The sequence below is a fragment of the Nicotiana attenuata genome, chromosome 12 (genome assembly GCF_001879085.1).
Source record: "Nicotiana attenuata strain UT chromosome 12, NIATTr2, whole genome shotgun sequence".
Taxonomy (NCBI): Eukaryota; Viridiplantae; Streptophyta; class Magnoliopsida; order Solanales; family Solanaceae; genus Nicotiana; species Nicotiana attenuata.
Window position 1 is genome coordinate 13,188,886 of NC_032000.1, and position 23,723 is coordinate 13,212,608.

Consider the following 23,723-nt stretch of genomic DNA (forward strand, 5'->3'; position numbering starts at 1 on the left):
CGGGATTTGGCATGCGGGAGGCATTTGGCCGGATTTGGGTAAGTAGTGACTTGATCGGAACCTTCAAACTAAAATTCGAGTCGGTGAGTGATGATTCGAGCAAAACTGATGGTTGATATGGGAAGAGGAAGAAGAAAGGATACTGGGGTGTTAATTTGGGGTCGTTTGGCGTAACCGGCGTCGTGGCCGGAAAACTTTAACGGGATATTCGACGAGCTCCGGCGAGATTCGAGGGAAACCAAGGGCAGGAATGGGAAGAGGATGAGCAGGAGAAGCTGGGGTGTTATTTTGGTGGGATATGGACATGGTAGTATTCACCGCCGGCGACGGCTCCGGCGGTGTCACAGGCTCTGTACGAGGAAGACGGGAATGGTTTTAGGGCTAATTGAATCTTTCGGACAGTTTTATTACAATGTAACGCTCAATGGGAGTCGTTGGATCAAACAATATGAAAGGCTGTGATTGCCTAACGACTAAACGCCGTCGTTTTGGGTTGAGAGAATTTGGACCGGGTTGAAGAGAACGGATCTGGGCTGGGGCTAGCTGGTAGGCGATTTGGGCCTTAATTAAAAAGAGTCCAATCTGGGCAACCCTTCCTTTTTATTTATTCCTTTTGTTTCCTTTTTATTTCTTTTGCTTTTGTATTTTATTTTTATCTTGCATTTTTCTGATTTTATAAAATGTAAAATTAAAACCAATACTTAATAAAATTCGAGATTAAACTATTCAAATCCTAAAATTACTTAAAATTCTACTTAAAAGATAAATGCAACAGTTAAAAGTGCAAAGAAACTATTTTTGTGATTTTCTTTAATTTTTGTTCTAAACAAATCCATACCTAAAAAAAATGTGAAATTAAATTCCTAATGCAAAATGCATATTTTTGTATTTTCAATATGAATTATCATGCAATCAATTAACACCAAATTCAACAAAAATTCACAAAAAATTGTAAAATAATAAAGAAATCAATTATTTGAAACTTTTGGAATAATTTGCTTAGGGCAAAAATCACGTGCTCAAAGTAGAAGTACCTTAAATTGTATGATCTTAACTTTGCTTAACTGCTTTGACTAGAGTGTCTATGAGTCCAATCATGAGTGAGTTATGTGCCATGTGTGTGTAAGATTTTGCGTTATTCAGTGCATTGCATTTGATGTCTAGAACTTCCCCCGTGTGTTTGCAAAGCGAAATAGTAGTTTTGTTCAGTCTTGGAAGTGATATAGGCGTTTCTTTGTTGAGCCAGATATGTATATTTTACCCGTCTAATTGTTATGTATCGTAGTTAACCCCTTTGAGCCTATAATCCTATTTCTTTGGCAACCATATTACAAGGCTTAATTAATTATTTGAATTAACCATCTATTTGAACCTTTTAACCTCTCATGAGAACTTGAATTATTATGAACTGTGTAAAAGTTAAAGTGTGGGGTTATTGGTTTGGCTTTTGAGTGGAACTAATAAAATCAGGAGAAAGGTGCACTGTTTTGAACAAGTAAGAGCCACTTGAATTGAAAAAAAAAATAGTTGTATTACTGTGAAAAAAAAGTATTCCTTACTAAGTGGTGACTCTTGATGTAATTGTGCTTAAAGAAGTATGGGGTAATATACATTGATGTGAAGGTGGAGTTTGGTTTGACATAAGTATGGGGTTTAAATGTTAAAGTATATGTATCAAAGTGCTTAGGGAGGTGTAGTTACTCTTATATCTAAATGTATCATACACATCCCATAGCCTACATTACAACCAAATAAAGTCCTAATTGATCGTAGGTTGAATTAGCTCGATTAGTAGAGTAGTACACTACGGGCAAGCTTATGGTGCATCTTTTGTGGCATGTGAATGTTATTTCTGAGAGTGAGTGAATTCTTTCTATCTTGAGTTCCTAAGTGTTCTTAAATTTTATTGTGTGGAATTACTCTCTTTTGTTGTGTGAGGGCACTTGATTCATGAAGGAAAGGTAATGTCAGTGACCTCTATGTTAGAGTAAGTGAGTGAGTTGTGAGCAATGCGTGGTACTTGTGAGTCAAATCTTGAGGTGAAGATGTTACGCTTTTGTGCTTAGTCTATTTTAAATACTCTTGGTGTGATGAGTTAGGAGAATTGTTTAAAAAGGTCGTGTCAATAAAAAAGTGGAGTTTGATTGTTCGAGGACGAGCAATGGTTTAAGTGTGGGGTGTTGATGATAGGCTATAATTATGTATTTTAGTCGTTATTACACTCAAATTTACTGCACTTTAATTGAGTTCGAACTTTAATCACTAGTGTCTTGCACTAATTGTATGTTTTATGCCTTGTAGCGGTAATTTCGAGCTATTAAGATGTTATGAAATGAATTCAAGTGATTTGGAGCTTTGAAGTCTGAGTAAAAGCCCAAAAAATTAAGCCGGGATCGTATTTGGGATCAACGGATGATAGAGCAACAAAACGAAGAATTGAGTAGGCATATTGCGCACTGTTTAGTAAAATGCACATAACGTTTAGCGCAGAACTCCATTTGGGCTCCACAATATTTGGTTGGAAACTAACTCAAAGGGATACAACTTTCACGTTTTACGTTTTTCTAAATTCCAAATGAAACGGGGTGAAAATGCGGCCGAAACTGCGACCACGGACTGACACGGATTGAGGCAGTACACTGGGAAAGTACCGCGCTCGGACCGAGGCCGCAGACGTCCAGGCCTGGAAACTTGTCCGTTTTTGCGTAGGAGAAGGTATAATTGTTTGGGCCCGACCCTACTTGGTATATATACATGGAAAAACTGTATTTTGAGGGGAGGAGCCCAATTTTTAACACAGATTCGACCTAAGGAGGCAGAGACACAATAGGAGCAAGGCGGGAAATTCTTCTAAGAGTTTTTCCTTCCTCTTCCTATTTTTCATTGTTGGTTATGACTTTTAGTATTGTAGTTTTACATACTATTATGAATAGCTAATTTGTTATCTAGGATTTTGATGGAACCTTTTGTAGGATAAATTCTTGTTATGTTTTTATATAATTGAGTCGTAGTATTTTCTCTATTGTTCAACTATATTATTCTTGTGGTTGATTGAAGGGCCCTCAATTAGCTGTGCCTATTTAGTATGTATTACTCGGGAGAGAATGCATATTTAGGTAGTTGTTGAACAACATCACTCCCGACGTATGTGAGGAATCGATAACCAAGGGTTTAAATGTGGGATTAGGGATAACGAAACTTGGGTGCGATCTAAGTGAGCTGTAATTAAAGCCAGCTAGCGTAACTCGGGAGAGTATGTCTAGTAAATTGTCGTAATTACTCAGGAGAGAATTACAACACGCAGAGCGCTCATGATCGGTAGACAATACTTAGGGAAAATTATAGAAGACATAGCGGAAAGGATTCCGACAATTGGAGAAATCATAACTCTAGACCTCCTTAATCTTTTCTCCTAACCTGTAGTATCTTTAGTATTAATTTATTATTTTAATTTGTTAGTTAGTTAGTTAAACACAAGAATCTTAATATCTATAAGTTAGGAATTGTTCAAGCTTGTATTCTTGGTGATAGTGAACAACTGTAGCTAAGCCTTAGTTCTCTGTGGGATTCGACTCCGGACTTGTAAACCGGATTATATTTGCAATGACCATGTGTCCTTTTATTAAGGCATAGTTGGGCGTGATCAAATTTTGGCGCCGTTGCCGGGGAACTAACGGTATAGCTGTAGGTGTATATATTTCTAGGTTGCAAGTTTGAATTGTTATTTTTATTTTCGTGTATTTGATTATTTATTTATTTTAAATTTATTTTTATTTTTGATCTGAGAGACATGTCATCTTGGAATTATGAGAGTTTTGATGTTATTAAGACTAAACAAAAAAAAATAAAAAGTATTTTCAAACAACAAAATTCAAAATATAAAGAAAGGGGAGGAGTAATTTCAAATAAACGGAAAAGGGTTCAAAATGCCCCTAAACTATTGGAAAAGGTGTAAAAATACCCTTCATCCACCTATTGGGCTAAAAATACCCCTCCATCCACCTTTTTGGTTCACTTATGCCCTTTGACCATTAGGTCAATGCTAAATTAAAAACAATTATTATTCTTTTTGTAAAGCTTAAATATTTTGCAAAATATTTTCATTTTTTAAGCTAATGTACCAATAGTCCACTAATTTAGTAAAGTCTTCTTTGTTTTTTTTTAGTTTTTTTAAAGCATTTATTTTGTGCAGGTTCTTATTGACGTATATATTATATGATGTATCCTACGGGCAAAAGGCAGTATCGCTATCGAACTTTACCTCCTGATATACTTAGCAACCTTCCTCGGAAAGTAATTGATGAAATTCTTATGTGTTTGCCTTTGAGAGATGCTTTGAGGACTAGCATCTTGTCAAAGAGATGGAGATATATATGGCGTAGACTTCCACAATTGACGCTTGAGCAAACACTTTGGAAAAAAGAAGAGAATATAACAGACCTTACAAGTAACTTTTCAAAGATTGTCAGCCACATTTTAGTCTATCATGCAGGACCAGTTAAAAAATTTAGCCTCTGCATTCCTTATTTGGACCGATGTTCTAATATTGACAGCTTGATAAATTTCCTTAGTAGAAATGGCATTCAACATCTTGTTCTTAGACTTCCAATCAGGGGTAGCTCGTACGAGTTGCCGCCATTGTTTTTCACATGTTTCCAGTTGAGGCATCTGACTCTCAATAATTGCTCAATACATCATCCACCACACTTTAAAGGGTTTGATTGGTTAATCAGCCTAGAACTACGTGATGTTACAATATCTTCCATGTTGCTTGAACGTTTAATCTCTCGGTCCCCGTTACTTGAGCAGTTAGTGCTGCATATCTCAGGTGCTTTAAGCAACGTCATCAAAATTAGTGCTCCCGTCCTGAGATCCTTTGACTACACAGGCAATATAAGATCTGTCTATTTAAAAAATGTTCCTCTTCTAGCAAAATTTTCACTTTCGCATAGGGAATATCATGTGGCAGCAGGAAAATGTACTATCGCCAAGTTATTTGAGTCTTTTTCTGCTCTCGAGCATCTCCACTTGAATGACATGGTAAACGTTGCTTCTTGCCTTCATTGTGATGCATTTTCAATCATGGAGCATCTTTTGGGCATCAAGTCATTCTGATTTTTTGGCTCTTTCTAGTCCTTTGTTGCAGGAGCAGGTGAAATACCAACAAGGCTTCCGTTTAATCTTAATTGTGTCAAACATCTTTGTATATCTAGTATTTATCTGTCTGACTTGGATGAGGTTCCATGTGCTCTTTGCTTGATAAGAAGCTTCCCATATTTACAGTATATGGAAATGAAGGTTCTCTTTTCTCTCTTTTTATGTAGTGGATTTCTTATTTTCATGCTCCTTAAATCATCATTAAGCTCAGAGAGTTAAGTTTTGGTTCATCTTTCTTAGGTGGAGGCTAGTGATGACAATGATATACCGGCTCTAGAATCTCTTGAAGTGGAACGCTTCTCAGATGTGACATTTAATCACCTCAGGGAAGTTAAGCTAATACAAACTAACGGCACAATCCCTGAAATGCAGCTTATGAAGCTTCTGTTGGCCAAGTCTCCCAGGCTGGTGAGAATGTTAATCGAGCCATGTCTTGTTGAAGAATCTGCAACAATCAAAATACTTGCTGAGCTTACAAAATTTAAGCGGGCATCACCTAAAGCAGAAGTTGTATATAAGTTGGATAAGCATCCAAATCTCGGTCCTGTCTGATCTTCAGTCTTTTGTCAGACCATGACCCTTTTGAACAAATGTTTTGGAATTTGATTTGAATTGGCAGAACCAAGTGTTGATGCACTAGTATAACGCTGTGTTTTGCCTGATTGCCATAACATTGAGAGATGTCTAAACATCGGTTGGGGATATAAACGAATGTGGATATATGGTTTCTTCAACTTATTCATTACTGTGCTTTATGCTTTTACTTTACATGCCCGTGCTTGCAACGAGATTTGCAAACAAGAATTGCTTGTGCTTGTTTTTTTCGTTCTTCAAAGTTAGGTTGTTGGTTGCAGCGTGTTAATCTTCTTGTTGGTCATATTCCTATGGCAAGTTTGAAGCCTTTCCTCAATTATTTTATGTCTGTAAGTTAGAGCCATGGAGTTATGGTTGTAAGTAGCACTGGTATGAGACTTTTGTTGTGTCAATAAATATGTACTTTTCTTGAAGCCTCTACAAAGACATCTTATATACTACTAGTATTTTTCTTATATCAAATAAAGTGTCACTAAATATGTTAGTTTTTTTATGTGTCATTCTACAAAATGTCATCTATTTCATACAACTATACAGGTTAGTCCGAATTTTCTGGAAAATTTGATATTGCAGGGTGCTACTCTTTCTCCTATCGTAGTTAGAAATCAATTGCAATTTAAGGGTGGTATGACTCGAGTAATACAGATTGAGTTGTGTCTACATTTTTTCGGTTATTATTTTTACAGCGGCTATTCAATGTCATTTTTTCAAATAATTAGAGGTTTAAGCTAAGGGCGGTAAATGAGCGAGCTGGGCTAAGTTTGGACGGGTTAAACGGATTGAATCAATAATTGGAAAACCTAAGCTATCAAAATGAATTGAGTTAAATTCAGTCAACAACCACAAGGATATTCAGTCATGCACCTATCCTCTTTCCTTCAGCTTAATGAAATCCCTAAGTTAACATTTGGAATTCACGTATTTTACCTCACCGATGCTATACACATCACTTGAGGATACAGAAACTCCTCCACCTGCTCGCGATCAATTTAGAGCCATTTCGGGGTACAGACAACGATGAAGAGTTAGACCAAGCCCAATAGAGGCTGAAGATATAGATACAACTATACCATGGTGCGATACCAAGTCAAATCAACTCAAGTTTGCATCACCTCCGCCTCCCAAATATTGAACTTACAGGTCCAGAGACTTACATGGTTATGACTTGTGACTTGCAACATAAGGTACTTCTTCAGATTCATTTCAACGGTTTCTAGGTGGATTGACTTGTAACCGTGGTGTGTGTTAAGACTTTGAACTGCAAATCCAGACCCTCTTACACTTGACAATGGCAGCAGTCAACCTCTGTAATCTCTAGCTCTTCTTCTCACGACTCACGCCATTCTGCAACTAGCATAAAGAAAGGCACGTTAAATCGATTTGGCTAAAAGGAGTTTTGCTTAAAATTCATATTTCTTTCTTGCTCATACCAGCAGGAGTTTCCGGGTGCATTTGGTTTATTTAGAGCCTCAGCTGGTGAACATTTTCCCTCTGGTCTCTCTGTCATTAGGGGAACAGCGCTAGACCAACCTTAGTCATCAAAATCCAGAAGCTGCACAATTTAGTTCAAGAATTTCCCAGGACTTTCATCAGAAAAGCATATTCATAAGCTGCTTCCTCACATTGGCCAAAACGACCACCTTCACCAAAATGTCCTCCACTCATGTTTGTCTGAAGTATGACTGAAGACGAACACCTAGTGCACGTTTTATCCCGTATCTTGGCCACCCATTTTGCAGCTTCCCAAACACCAACTCTGCATAAATACATAATATGACCAAAGCCAGAGTCTTAGTTTGCTGAAAATGCATTAGCACTTCAGCCACACCATCTAACAGACGCAAGTATTACATAAATATGATGTGCAGGATAATTTGGAGAAGAGAGTTATGCTTAATGGCGTACATGAGAACAAATTACCTGGAGTCGTTCAATGAAGCTTTCACAAGCATTGCGGGACAACAAACTCCTTCAGGAATATTGTCATAAGGAGAATACTTCAAAATATAGTCAAAGTGGGCCCGTAGTTGAGGATTTCCGAATTCTTCATAGTCTAAAACAGTGAGAGGCAAGGTGGGATCCAACAAGCTACTACACACATCAAGAAAAGGAACCTGGAACAAGCATTACATACATGAGCTGCTATAATACATCAGTGTCAAACAAAAAATAAGCTACACTTCCTATCATCCCAGTGTATTATAGTTGAGTTTGAAAAGCAACCCATGAGGTAAGCATATTAAATTTGACAACATATAGGTATAGTTAATTATTGTAAGTTCCTTGTGAAGAGAATGCGAACTACGTTGAGAAATGCGATGTGACAGATGGGAATAATCAACAAACAGGGATTTGACAGCAATACATGTTCCTTGTCCTGGTCACGGATGGGTTACCGTAGCAAAAGAAGAGAATTACAGTCATTTGGCCGTGTCAACTGAAGTTTAATAGAAGTTTCGAGGATTTCCAATTGGTGCTTTACCTTCAGAATTGCAGCTTGAAAAAGTTCAGGGTGCATGTTAATTGCTGCTGAAACAAGAAGACTTCCAGCACTTACACCGATAGCTCCCAGCCGATGTTTATGAACATAACCCTCACTGACAAGGTATTCCCCGCATGATATGAAATCATTTATAGAATTCAACTTGCTCATTCCACTCCCATATTTGCGCCACGAAGGATCTGGACCACCACCACCTCTGCACAGGTAAAATATGTCACCTAAGTATTTTGTTTCAAGAAATCACAAGCAATGATATTGCTTTCCAGACCCGTGCAGTAAACTATCTTGTTCATTTAGCAGCTTATATCAATGCACTATTACATGCATTTGGAAAAGAGAGAAACCGACAGCAACCAGTGCTATCAAAGGCGAAAAGTGCAAAAAAGCTCTAAGGACTGTTGGGGCTTTAAGCACAAAGCGCAAATAAAGTGTGGTCTTTTGAAGAAAGGCGCAAATGGAGAAAAACTACAAATATGTATGTGTAGTCCAAGACTAATATCTATAAGCATAAATACCAAATATATAGACAAAGAAATTGAAGAAAATTTACGATAAAGTGAAATATCAATTGTTTAGTGTTGCCTCTTCTGGATTAAACTCATTGGCAAGGAAAAGTATGTCTTAAAGCCTTGATGACAACATTGAAGCGCCCGCTAAGCGAGGCGAAGCACTCAACATGTTTTGAGCCTCACTTCAGGGCTTAAGCGCGCTTTAAGCGCGCCTTTGATAACACTGACAACAACTAATGGAACTCAACGAGATAGTGACCAAGCTAGAGTGTAAGAACTTCTCTTGTTGCTTTCTTGAGCCGAGGGTCTCCTGGAAACAGCCTCTCTGCCCCTCGGGATAGGGGTAAGGTTTGCGTACATATTACCCTCCCCAGACCGCACTTGTGGGATTATACTGGGCCGTTGTTGTTGTTGTTGTTGCACTAGAGTTCGTGGATTGATAAGTAATGGTTCAACAGTTTCCAGTGGATTCCTTTTCTTTTCTTGTTTCCCTCTTTCTTCTTCTTTCCATTGCATTGCGGAATACTAAAATCCAACTTAAAATAAAAGAGGATTGTACCTTACATCAGCAAATGCAATCACCCAACCACGATCAAGTAAGCTCAGGCGGTCCCCGCACCAGCTTTTATCTAACACTTCACCATATGCTCCATATCCATGTAGAAGCGCAGGAGACTGACCCTTCTTATGTGCTTTACGAGAGAATAGAACAGTTATAGGAACCCTTGCACCATCATGGGATATCACTTCTTTTTCTTCACAGGAATAAATTTCAGCAAAGTCACTCCATTTTTGTACTTCATTATTCTGAATGTACTTTTCCTTCTTTAAAGGGATGCCGAGAAGCTCATTTCTGCTTCTCTCTTCATTGTTTGAGTGGCACTTAGTATCGTGGCAGACATCAATTACTTCTTGATGAATGACAGAGAACATTTTTCTTGACATATCATAGTCAACAATAACATCCGGCATCTGTATTCCAAAAGAGAAACATTGAGAAACACATAATGGTGCTTGGACATATCACAGTACGTAGAGAAGTCTTAACTTTGACAGGAAAAGGGAGGAAAGGTGTATGTCAACCATAGAAGTCCCTATCGCGATTTCCTTTTAGCTTCCTCTACCTTTTCTTTTCTTTTTCAGGTTTCCCTTTTAGTTTCCTCTTATTTTCATTTTCTTATCAAATTGTTGTTATAGACTTCAATTGAGAGATTTTTAATAAGGAGAACAGGACCATAAGAACTGGGATTCTAGGAATTTATACTCAATTAGAACTCAAATCTGTTTATTTCTAATGGAAATTTCAAAATTTTCATGGTACTTGCTGACTCCTTTAATCCACTAGTTTGGAATTGAGGTGTAATAGTTGGTTTTTTCCGAAGAAAAAAAACAATTTAGTGGAATGATTTATCTAGGGAAAGCTGAATTTTCATACCATACAGCATGATGTTAGCATTTGAAATATTAAAGAGATATATAACAGAGATTTGCGCTAAATTTTCCATGGAATAAAGACAGAATACCTCAAAGTTGAGTAATATGAAGACAAGATTATCAATCTACAATGTTATTTAATCGAGATACAACAACAACAACAACCCAGTATAATCCCACTTAGTGGGGCCTGGGGAGGGTAGTGTGTACGCAGACCTTACCCCTACCCTAGGATAGAGAGGCTGTTTCCAAATAGACCCCCGGCATCCTTCCCTCCAAGAACTTCCCACCTTGCTCTTGGGGAGACTCGAACTCACAACCTCTCGGTTGGAAGTGGAGGTTGCTTACCATCAGAGCAACCCCTCTTGTAATCGAGATACAAGAATAAAATTGTAAAGCAACGGTACAACAATCAATATGATGCAGATCATTTGAAGAATATTGACAATATTACCACTGGGGAAGAAACAACAGCGCGGTATATAGATCGCGTGAAATCATGATTTGATCCTGGAGCTATTGCACACATATCAGAGGGAAGAGGAAAGAACCATGGGTTAAGTTCATCAATCTTCATTTGGTCCTGCGCAACAGGAAGATAGTAAGAAACATTGGTATTGGTCAACTTTACACATGTAACGATAATTAAGAGATGATTATGCTTCCTCCTTCGACCTAGCAAGGAAAAGAAACTGAGGAATAGGAGATAAGTTTAATACAAACTCAGAAACTGATTTACTAATTTAGCCTTCCACACTCAAACAATCACAACTATTTTAAGTTTTAAGTTATACCTCACAATTGATGATCGTTCGCATATCAACAGAACATATCGATGAGGAACCCTCTTTGTTGAGAAAAAGCACCAGATGCTCATTAAACATGTCCATATCTTGGATGAAAATGTCTCCACTGGGTACTATAATATTCTGCAGACAAAGCTTGCAGATGATAAAAACCAAAAACTGAAAATAAATGTTTTTGAATCACAAGTATGTGTTTATGCAATTCCAATTTTGCACTTGCCCAGGTAGAGGAGTTAGGCGATCAAGCTGACAGCAAATACTATGTGAAACATTTATTAGGCAGCAAAATAACCAACATATCATAATTATGCTGGCAGATAACGAGCATGTAACCTCATATCAAAACCAAAACGACTAGCTAGAGTGAGGTACAAAGCAAATGTACAAATCCTTCATCAGCTTAAAAGCCATATGAAAGAAAAGTCAAAAGAAGTATCCAATAGATAGAATGCTTTTGGAGAACAATTTCAGAGCTTTATATTCATGCGTGTATAAATGTTTTATCATCAGCAGCAGCCCCTTAAAGAATCAATATTTGAAGGAAGACAATATACCTGCAAACTGGTTGACTGCAAGTTCTCAACAGGGCATCTAGCCAAATAATACTCTCCACTAGAAGGTGATTCCTCACCAACATTACGAGAATTTGTGAGAACATAGAAAAATCCATGATGATGTTCAAGAAAATATTGTACACCAGACACACGCTTACAAAATCTTTGAATTCCAGTCTGCAGATTGGTTGCATTGATGACATAAACCTGCAATAAGACAATGAAGAGAATCAAAAACTACTTCCTCACCAATACAAAGAAGTATCTATGCCGTGATAAAGGTAAATTTTCTTGCCTCAGATGAAGTTCTTGAATTAGAATTCACAGTAATAAACTTTCCATCCTTTGTACTTGCTATGTCCACACAGAAACGGGAATCCTTCTCTACAAACAGTGGGACATCATCCACAGAATCTGATCCCAGTTTTACGCAATGTACCCTGGCCACATAATTGTAAAGTAATAACACATCCGGATATCCAATTTAAGTAGTAATCATAGTACAGAGAATTGCCTGTAAGGGCGCTGGTTCTGGTCGGATAACGTATAGAAGAAAGTACAAGAATCTTGAGCCCATTCTACGCTAACAACCCCTTCAACTCCTAGGGTTGGCAGAACGCAGTCATTTCGCAGATCCTTAATCTTAAGCGTAAACTGCTCACTACCAGTAGCATCAACTGTGTAAGCAAGATAATTGTGGTCTGGAGACACTCGACATGTACCCACATGAACATATCCTACGAAAACAAGAACAAAGTAAAACATATGCAAAAACGTTCTTTAAAACTAACAAAACCTAAAACACTGACTTGTGATCTGCACGCTTATCATGAAACCTATAAGAATATTCTCCTTCTTTTCTCTTAGTATTTTAACCCTTTATTATCCTGTTAACCTCAATATTATCATGTGGATATACTTTTAGAGTGGATTCATTCCTTAAACTAACACACGCATGCAAGTCAATAATTTATATTGTCCTTCAATCATGCTCAAGAAATGGGAAACAGCTCTGAGCCTGCTTTAATAACATATCAAAAGCAATAGGAAGTGAAGATTTAGAGCTAGATGGGAAGAAAAATGACATGAATTCACAAAAACACACAAGGAGGCAAAATAGATATAACAAGTGCTTGAAAAAGAAACAAGAAGAGTGAAAAGAGGGTTGTTAAAGGAATAATATGAGAATGACATACCATATCTTTCCGCAATTTCATTCCAGTCTAGCAGTATTTGTTCCTCCTTAGAAACTCCAATCACATAATTGGATACAGTCTTCATCCAACCTTTGCTCTCAGCAGCCAATTTCCTACACAATACCGGAAACTCCTTCCCTTCTGGAATGTACTGGTAGTATAACCTGTTAACAATCCGAAAACATACCAACGATCAACCAACAAAGAAAGACATTTTGTAGCAAGTAGATTCTTAAAACAGAATTCCGAACCATTTGACATACCAAAGCATATGGTAAACCAAATGCAGCCTGTAGCATTGAGATCATACGACAAAGGATTCTTCAGAACATTCAGTATAATAGTTCAAGACAGAAACAACTCCTTAGTTCACACAACAGTTAGAAGGACTATTAATTCGATTGGGCTTTTCCACTATATAACCCAAGGATTATACAGATTGTACACCATGTAGTCCAACTAAGACCTAATACAAACTGTACACCATGTAATATGCTTATTACATGGACTTAAATATGGATGTGCAAAATTTTGTAGATTCAAACAGAAAAGTAGTAGTTGCTTCTGTCTCATTTGATTAAATTGGTTTCTTTTCTAGTTTCTACCAAAACTATGACTCATTTCTTCTTCAAATGGATAGTCTTACTTTGACCTTGCGAAAAAGTTGGCAGTTTGAATTTTTTAGTATTTATTGAAGGAGAAAATGAAAGATATTATATTTTGAAGTAAACATAACAATAACAACTACTACTACTATGCCTCAACCAAAGCTAGTTGAGCTTGGCTGTATGAATCTTCATTATCAACTTTTTAGTATTTATTTAAGGAGCAAATGAAAGATATTATATTTTGAAGTAAACATAACAATAACAACTACTACTACTACTACGCCTCAACCAAAGCTATTTGAGCTTGGCTGTATGAATCTTCATTATCATAAATGTTCTGTTTGGGTCCATAATATTTCAGTGCTCCGTACTTAAGGATTATCTACCACTAGGAGTTCTCTAATATACTCTAGTGACTAAATCTCTAATATGCTAAGAGTCTTCTACTCAGCACTAGTTTTCTAGTTGGTATTACCTATACGAATTTCAGTATTCTGAGGATTCATCACAAAATGACAGGTTTTACGCTAGCTGTCAAGTTACGGCAATCCTCCTCATTTTATCCGAGCTTGGAACCGGAAATGTGAGCAAGCTCACATCTAGATAGAGTCGTTGAAGTGAAGAAAAGTGGAATTTTTTTTAAGGCTCAAACTTTTCCTCTCAAATCATATTAAAATCTAACTCTAATTTGCTTTATTTTCACACAAGTTATCTGCTTTTTTTTGTTTAACATTTCAAACTATTATTTAAACTTCTTCCAAAAATTTAAAACAATAATCAATTCAAACATTTTTTCTACATTTTCATATCAAAACATGCATATGAACAAAGTGAAAAAAGCTAAGTTTTTATAGACAAACCAAGGACCCCATAGTTCAGGTGGGGTAGAAATCTTGGAAGGCATTCTACTAATCATCTCATTAAACAAACCCTTTTGCATTTCTTCAGTACCCTTCATGAAACTCTCAGCATATGAATTTTCTTGCTGAAGGTAGTTGATAAAATCAGGGTCGTTTGTTTTGGTCATCCAACGGTAGGGATCATTCCACGTAACCCCATGTGCAGAAACTGTAAAAGGCACTTTCTTTGCCACAGGTGGAGTAGTAGTAGTACTAGTTTGGTGATGGTTCTTGTTGCATAGTGTGGAGAAAAGGGAAACTTTTTTAGCAATGGAGAATAAGGTTAGTGAAAAGGGCACTTTGGTCTTTTTGATTGAGATTAAGACTGAGTAAGCCATGTTAATGGCGAAGGTGGGGGCGATTCCGGCGAATTGAACTCACCGGCAGCGAGACCGGTGTGGAGTTTTATAGAGTTAATATTAATATCAAGTTGGTCCTTGTAGTTTTTGTAGTGTTACAATTTGTTCCCTTTCGAAATTGTTATCTCAAAAGATGTGTTTCTTTTTTGTTATTTTAATTTAGCCCCTGAAAAAAAATTAACCTTTATTATATATTGGGAAAAGAAGTAGCCCGAAGTCTTATAAGGGGAAGATTAATAAAAGATGGATATAAAATTTTATGTACTAATAATATAAATAATTTATATACTAGTTATAAATAAAAAATTTGATAAATTGATAATTTAATCAAAATGGTAACGAACCTAGTAATTTATTACAATCACTATATATATATATATATATATATATATATATATANGAAACTAATAACATCCGCTAGTCAAAAAATATATTTTCTATTGACTATTATTTTTGGAAGTGGCTAAAAATATATATTTTTAGCCACTTTCAAAAATAATAGTCAATAGAAAATATATTTTTTGACTAGCGGATGTCATTAGTTTCAGCCGATCGTCCAATTTGTATTTTACACCCTTAGATTAGTTTCAGCCGATCGTCCAAGATTACAATTTTAGATTAAAGCTTCAGCTGATTAAACGTGCGTATGTAAGATAATTACTACTACAAGAAACTATTACTTATTACTCTTGCAAGTTTCTCTATTGGAAACTTGAATATCCTAGAATTTTATAAAAAAAGAAGTATTTACAGTCTAATTGTCCAGTCTTTTACACCCTTAAGCGTTGTAAAAAAATATTTTAGGACTTAGAAAAATATTTTACTTCATACCAAACACACCCTTAGTTAACTATTTTTATATGAGAAAAGCAACTTAGAAGAACTATACACAACTCATTAATTGAAAAATAAATATACATATCTCTCAGTAAATTTTTTTAACAAAGTTTCGCATATTGAGTGAGTTGAAACAAATGACATGCTAATAAAAGGCGTAAGAAGTTTTTTTGGTCTAATCTATGTATCAAAATATTAAAGAAAAATATATATTTTTAGCCACTTCCAAAAATAATAGTCAATAGAAAATATATTTTTTGACTAGCGGATGTTATTAGTTTCAGCCGATCGTCCAATTTGTATTTTGCCAAATATTAAATTGTAGTAATACAGATTTTTGGAAAATATTTGTTTAAACTAAAATAGTTTTCGCAAAAACAAGAAACAGCCACAAAATAATATGTTGCTGCCCAGGATCGAACTGGGGACCTTCAGTGTGTAAGACTGACGTGATAACCACTACACCACAGCAACTTGTTGACAAAATAGGGTGATTTGTCTATACTAATCTAAGAATATTATTTATAAAATCATCACCAAAACTAATACTTGATGTAATTGTTTCTTAATAAAAGTCCCAAAATGGAATTAGATGATCACTAGACCCGAAACTGACCACCCATGCCCATATTTGTTCATCTTCTGTTTCTTTAAAATCTAAGCCAGACGTGTCTCAGCTCATCCAAAAAAATCATATTATTATTATGTTGTTATTAGAACTTAGTTCAAATATTTTACGACTAGATATCAATATCGGCTAAGGAATTCAAACATAAAAAAGTAAGGATGCAAACAAGATAAGGTGATTCAATACCTAATATATATACACTAAAAAAAGTTTGTCTTGTATATACAGTATAATTTTCGGCAAAAGGAAAATCGGCTAAACCCCTTTCGTTCATCTAGCTCCGCCCTCAGTAAATATAATCTTTACACGGTTTTCTATTAACTCATGATCCGGTTTGATATTCAATCATGATATTGATCAGGGAAAAGATCATATATAATTTAAGAAATTAAAAAACAAAAGAAGAACTTAATATGCAAATAAATTGTGTCATAGTCGATTAATTATTATTGGAAGCTCATCGATCAATCTATTAATAAACATATTGTGGAAAGTGAACAAAAAGAACTTTATATTTTTGTTAAGTCTTTATCTTATGATGTTTGTAATATCCTAGCAAGCTTAGTGTGACGACCCAAAACTCAGACCTGGTCGTGATGGCGCCTCTCGTGAAGACAAGGTCAGCCGACACAACACCTATTTTAACCCTTTAATCATTAAGAGTCATTTTTAAGTCTTTACTTAAACAAATGTTTCATAATATAAGTCTGAGTGAACAGTGCGGAAATAACATACAAGCCCGACATCGGGGTGTCACTAGTCATGAGCATCTACTACAACTGTCTAACTACATCTACCCACATCAAGCCGCACAAATAAGTGATCTCATTTATCTAGTCACCTGAAGCTGCACATGCTATCTAAGAATTTGTGACCTCCCTTTCAAATCTGAATTGTGTCCTTACACATGCAAATCTCAATCTTATACAACATACCGCATAAACTGTACCATCCTAGGATAACCACGAGAACTTCATATCCCTTCCGAGCCACAAGCAACCATGTACTCCACTAGCCAAGAACTTCCCGTTGATCCCATCTAAAAGAAAATCGCTATACATCCCATGATCCTCACGCCAATAGGAAAAATATACCTCCCTAGCTGTGGTGGAAACCATCTAGAACTCTCCGAATTTCATTTGCACAAATCTAAATCGTCAGGACTGGGTTCTTCTAACTCAACCGAGCTACGCAGGCCACTAAAACCCTAGAGCATTGCCGCGAAATACCCGTAGAAACTCATTACCTCGTAAGCATCCAAAGAACTAATTATATCCTTACTATACCGACTCGGCCTACTACCAAGCTATCCCATCTATCCGAGTTCCCTTCTGATTTACCTTCAACTTGATACTCCTTCTTGCTATAACATCACAATTCCTCAACCCAGACTTACCACTCGAGACCCAAGCATACAGCCACACCGTCCTACGGTCCATAAGCCGATGAATACTCTCTATATATTCCCAACAGCACCACATTCAAAATGCTTACCCTGAAGAGACTTCCTACGAATCCAAAGCCATTACCTTCACCTTCCTGATATTGATATATAGAATCCCCTGCTTAATATAGAAATACCACAAGTCTTGACATCTTCCAATGAAAACTCAGTTTCTAGCCACACATACAACTTGAAAATACCCAATTGTTACATGTAAAACCTTGAACACATTAGAACCATTCTTGAGAGTCATTCACTCTATTCAAACTGCAATTAGCCTGATCAAACGAACAGAACCACCCGTGCCTTAATAGCACTCCGACCCGCAGAGTGTAACCTCATCTTAGAACAACCAAGCAACTTCCTACTCTATGCACCGAGCATCCATTACCAATAACAACTCAAGAAATTCCGTGATTCTCATACACCTATGAAGCATGACATGACCTTCGTCAAAATTTTCCTTTACTCGAGCCATCATCGGTCTCAATCTCTGTAAGCCATAACTGATTCACCCGCACGCCTCAAGATGGAACCAACATAGCACATAACCGTGCAATCGACTAATTAATGGTGGACTCCCCCACTTGGCTCGAAGCCATAGACCAAAACGTACAGAATAACTCATAACGCATATACTTTATTGCTGCCATAATACCATAATGAGATTAAACTCGATCCTTTATAAGCTTGTGAGACACAGACCATCTGGTACTTTAAATATTTTGCAAGCTCGCATTCACTCTCGTAACAGTTAGACCCACTCTCTTAAGCGACCCAAATTTAAATTGCAACACATATCTTTCACTTGTATGTGAGACCTTCCAACAGACAACATAAGGATCACACAACTTCAGAGCACTCCGCATGAGATGACCCACCTGCTTTGCCTCCAACTAACATTTATGTATACCTCCCGCCGTCATAAACACTACGCAGTCACTTATTCTTCCTGAGTCTGGACTCATACCGCAACATGAAATTTACTTCAATCCCAACTAGGAAACATGGAAAGATTCTTCACACGCCAATAACTCGGGGCTATACCTTAAATCAAGATAAACATCAAGTACCTAATGGTTCTTCCATCCTCCCGCAGACCCTTCTCGTCGTTTCCAAATCATATGATTACATCTCGCAGTCACATCACACTCATTATGTAGCCATTTAGCTATCACTTCTACTAATAGGGCACTACCAAACGTATAAGCTAAAAAAAACACTTGCTCACACAATCAACACCTCGATGCTCAAGCTATAGGCAAAAAAATCCGGCCTCGAGTCCTCCAGACTGGCCCAACATCAACACACATAGATCACATCTCGCCCCTCGATCAGGGAATCACAAGCCATCGATGCACATCTGATACTGACCGCTCATGCGCGTATACGGACACGTGGAAGGAATTCAAAGAGTTACTTTTCAAGCTGAATCAAGGACGCACTATAAGAATTCAAGAATGTGAAGTTTTTCCTAAAGATTCTGCAACCTCCCGAGGATAAGTACAGACGTCTCCGTACCGATCCACGAGACTCTACTAAACCTGCTCATGACTCGTAAGACTTATGTAACCTAGGCTCTGATACCAACTTGTCACGATCCAAAACTCAGACCTGGTCGTGATGGCGCCTCTCATGAAGACAAGGCCAGCCGACACAATACCCATTTTAACCCTTTAATCATTAAGAGTCATTTTTAAGCCTTTACTTAAACAAATGTTTCATAATATAAGTCTGAATGAACAGTGCAGAAATAACATACAAGCCCGACATCGGGATGTCACTAGTCATGAGCATCTACTACAACTGTCTAACTACATCAAGACCAATATGGTCGGGAAAAGTCACGATTTATACATAAGGAAGAATAAAGAGGGAGAAAGCAGAGCCGCGATCGCCAGGCAGCTACCTTGCTAACTCTGATAAAACTGCCGCCAAGCTCAGAAATACCTGAATCTGCACACAAGGTGCAGGGAGTAATGTGAGTACTCCAACCCAGTAAGTAATAAGAGTAAAAAAAGACTGAGCAGTAATAAATCACGTAAACCACGTCTATCATGGCACCACAATGATCACAACATGTTCCCAACAGGATACCGTTCAAATCATATCGTTAAACTCCCAACTTCAGTAAAATCCTTTGGAAAAATATCTTTCTAACCTTTTTAACAGAGGTTTAATGAAAAGTGGGTAAAAAATCATAATCGGCCCCTCGGGCAAAACATGGTTCGTATACTGCCTCTCGGCATAACAGAAATTCATAACGATTTCATAACTTAAAAACTTCAGTCTGAAAGAAAGTTGTTTAAATCATTTGTTCTACATTTTCAATAGAGGCTCCGTCTAAAGATGAGTGAAAGCAGTAATTAAATCAACCTGTTCAATAGAAACTCACTTTAAAGAGGAGTGAAAAATAGTAAGTTCATAAACTAGCTCCTCAGGCAAAGCATCACTCATGTACATGTATATATATAGCCCATCGGGCAAGCCTCTCAGTCACTCGTGACTCAACTCTTACCAATCAGTGCTCACACTCAGCACTCACACTCAATAGGTACTATATAGTAACCATTGCGGCGCGCAGCCCAATCCAGATATCGCTGCGGCGTGCAGCCCGATCCATAAATATAGTCGACTGCGCATACTAGGGGTGTGCAGACTCCGGAGGGGCTCCTACAGCCCAAGCGCTATATCGCTGCGGCGTGCAGCCCGATCCAACATATCGCTACGGTGTACAGCCCGATCCATATACATATATACATATATATTACTGCGGCGTGCAGCCCGATCCACAAATATATAATCCTCACAACCAGTCCTTCGGCCTCTCTTAGTCACTAACCTCACATTCAGACCCTCGGTCTATCTCAGTCATCAACCTCACAATCAGACCCTCGGTCTATCTCAGTCATCAACCTCACAATCACTCGGACCATCAGTAAAATAGGGAACTCAGCCCAAACAATTTTCATATTTTTAGGAAGTAAAGTGATAAAACCAGATTTAAACAATAAACAGGTAAAATATGACTGAGGATACTCTTTCAAAACAAATAGAGGAAGAATAGTGAAAATGCCCCTAAGGGTCTTAACAGGTCGTCACAAGGCCCCAAACATGGCATACAGCCCAAAATATAATATCTGTCTCTAAAATATGGAATATCATAAGCTTTCAAATCAAATACGCGACTTAACAGTCGTATGGGACGGACCAAGTCACAATCCCCAACGGTGCACGACTCCACACTCGTCATCTAGCGTGTGTGTCACCTCAAAGTATCACAACGATGTGAAATCCGGGTTTTCATACCCTCAGGACAGCATTTACAATCATTACTTACCTTGAACTAGCCTAAAAAGCTGCTCTGCAACACGCTTGCCTCTCGAACCAACTTCCGAGTGCTCCAAATCTACCAAGTTTAGATTTTTATCATCAATTATGCTAAACGAATGAATTCCAATTGAAAAATATCGATTTAAGCACAAAACCCGAAATCAGTCAAAACCCGGCCCCCGGGCCCGCATCCCGGAACTGGACAAACTTTATACCAAAATGTTCTTCATCATCTCACGATTCCGTACATATAAAGAACTCGAAAATCGGAGTTCGTTTGACCTCTCAAATCATCCCTAGAAGGTCTCATAATCTCAAGCCCTAACTCCACCTTTTTCTACTGATTTTCATGAATTAAACACTGATATTTTGTTCCTTAATCACAAATAATCGAGTTTTAGGGTCTTACCTCAATCCATATGGTGAAAATTGCCTCCAAAATCGCCCAAATCCGAGCTCCCCAACTCAAAATATGACTATATGAACAAACCCTAGTTTTGTATATTTTCTGCCAGCTATTCTGCCTCGTTTCTCGTGCCAAACGATCCCGAAACTCATATTTTATGCCTCCAATGGATTCTTTGTAAAATTCTAGTCAAGTTGGGCTTTTGAATCACTCAATTTGACCTTATAATGAATGATATATGTAGGTTTTAATATTTGCAAATAGTGCAGATTTTTAAATACGCCGTCAGTGGCAAATTCGTAATTAATTTTAAAAAATCCGGTAACCTAATTCTTAGTGAAATGACCATAAAATCCTCATACGATGTCCAAATTCGATGATTTTTTTTGCTACGGATCCGTAATTACGATACGGATCTAATGCTTCAATCAAAAAAGAAATAAGAGCTCATTTGTTCAATATGATATCATTTATGCTTGCAGAATCGGCGTCGAAACATAAGAAAAACGAGCGCAACACAACCCAAACCTATCCAAAACTCACCCGAGGCCCTCGGGACCTCAACCAATAATTGCAACAAGTCATATATCACTACCCAAACTTAGTCGAACCTTCGGAACACCCAAAACAACACCAAAACACCAAATCAACCTCGAATCCAAGCCTAAGAACTTCTAAACTTCCAACTTTCGTCAATTCACGCCTAATCCTTCCACAGACTTCCAAAATGCATTTTGATCATACTCCTAAGTCCCAAATCACCTAACGAAGCTAACCAAATCATAAAATTCCGATCCGAGATCATATACAAACAACTCAAAATCTTGGTCAAACCTTTCAAATTTCAAGCTTCAAGCTGAGAACTGTTGTTCTAAATTCATTCTGATTACCCTGAAAACCAAAATCACGATTTACATGAGACATAATACATCACACGGGGCAAGTCATACCCGAGAACTGGCGAGCAAAGTGCAAAAGCTCAAAACAACCGGTCGGGTCGTTACACTTAGGTAATCAATGTGTCCTTAACGACCCAAATTATGAAGGTTATATACGAAATAGTAAATAGTTTTTAATATAATATTTCTTGTTTGCTCCAAAAAAAAATCTATTAATAAGCAAAATAAAGCTATTAAAAAGACTAGAGGGGATCAGTTGGGTTTTCTCTATCATTCCAAACCTTTTGCCAACCAACGAACAATTCTAGTTACCCATTTGTATTATTTAGTCCTCTTCCTGGTCAAATCTTAATTGACTGTTTTATGGGTTACTATTATCTTCTTCTTTTATAACATAAAAGCACGATAATTATATTACTTAAAATATATTATAATAGGAGGACATAGTTTTTAGGGCTGTCACACCCCCTTCTACCCCCTCAAAAAGAATATGTGTGTTATGGGTTTGTGGGTTAAAGAATTTTTCCAATTAAAGTGATAAATTTGAGTAGAGATTATTTTATTTACAGAGTCGCCACTTGAAGTTGATTTTTTCGGTGTTCCAAGTCACCTTTTATGTGAATCCCTAGTCAAAGGAAAATTTGACTATTTTATTATTGGTCTGCGAAAATAAAGTCCGGGTAAGGAACATTCCCCGAGTCCCGTGGTTCTAGCACGGTCACTTTATTGACTACACTTCGCTTTAAATTAATTTGGACAAACTGTAATTTATATGATTTTCATGTTTTACCTATCCGCTGCTATTTCTTGATTATAAGAATTGTTAAAAAAAATTAATGATTTGGATAAATTACGTTTTCATAACCACGCTACGCAAGTGAATGCGTGATCGAATAAAAAAATTAATTAACTTATTATAATTGCGCCTCGCAAGCAAATTCGAAATCATGACAGTCAATTATTTGTAGTACTTTTGAATAATTACTACATACGAGAAAATTAATTCTTAAAAATTATTATTTTTTTAAAAAAAAGGGTCAATTATCGCGTTACGCAGGTGAATCCGCGATTTTAGCAAAGGATTAATTAAATTAAAAAAATTAACTTAAAACTAATGGGTATGACATGAGATTATTAAATTAATTTATTGAAGGTTAAAAAATCACGCTACGCAAACAAGTCCGTGAATGAAAAAAGTTAAAGCGCGCCTATTAGTTGCTTAGCGCTTAAATAAAATTAATAAGTTATCAAAAAGATTATTACTAAAGAAGTTCACTTTACTGGATCTCATTGAATGAAACCTGATTTTCTAATCAACTAGGCCGGCTAACGGTTATCTTAAAAAAAATGGGCCGACTGAAATACTCAATTGTTTTTACATGATATGGGCTTTATTAGCCGATGGACTGCTGAAAATTAATTGGCCCAACTCTCTTCTCAATTTCTAAATGGAATTTTTACATTCCTATGCCATATAGGAAACTATATTACCCTTATAATTACATTTAGTATACCTAATTACCAATTATATACCATTAGTGATTTTTAAGGGTATTA

At 37.0% G+C, this 23,723-nt stretch overlaps 2 protein-coding genes and 1 non-coding gene across 6 annotated transcripts; 1 reads left to right on the forward strand and 2 right to left on the reverse strand.

The window, feature by feature from the left end:
- LOC109235902 (F-box/FBD/LRR-repeat protein At1g13570-like) lies at positions 4,219-6,208 on the forward strand. Its single transcript, XM_019402148.1, has 3 exons — positions 4,219-5,040; positions 5,134-5,298; positions 5,398-6,208. The coding sequence occupies exons 1-3, from the start codon at positions 4,219-4,221 to the stop codon at positions 5,707-5,709; spliced, it is 1,299 nt and encodes a 432-aa protein (XP_019257693.1). The 3' UTR covers positions 5,710-6,208.
- Positions 6,531-14,698, reverse strand: LOC109235316 (protease 2). Of its 4 annotated transcripts, none has more exons than XM_019401374.1 (13): positions 14,222-14,698; positions 12,754-12,917; positions 12,072-12,294; positions 11,853-11,997; positions 11,558-11,764; positions 10,992-11,126; positions 10,652-10,780; positions 9,323-9,735; positions 8,234-8,450; positions 7,672-7,865; positions 7,374-7,507; positions 7,182-7,281; positions 6,531-7,095 (listed from the first exon to the last, which is right to left on the reverse strand). In XM_019401374.1, coding segments are annotated over exons 1-13 (2,439 nt in total). In that variant the 5' UTR covers positions 14,599-14,698; the 3' UTR covers positions 6,531-7,094. The 4 variants fall into 4 exon arrangements, with proteins under 4 accessions (XP_019256919.1, XP_019256918.1, XP_019256921.1 ...); XM_019401373.1 differs by having other exon boundaries at positions 6,531-7,101; positions 14,222-14,697; XM_019401376.1 differs by lacking the exon at positions 14,222-14,698 and adding an exon at positions 13,017-13,151 and having other exon boundaries at positions 6,531-7,101.
- TRNAV-UAC lies at positions 15,858-15,930 on the reverse strand. Its single transcript has one exon. It is a non-coding gene; the product is annotated as a tRNA-Val (tRNA).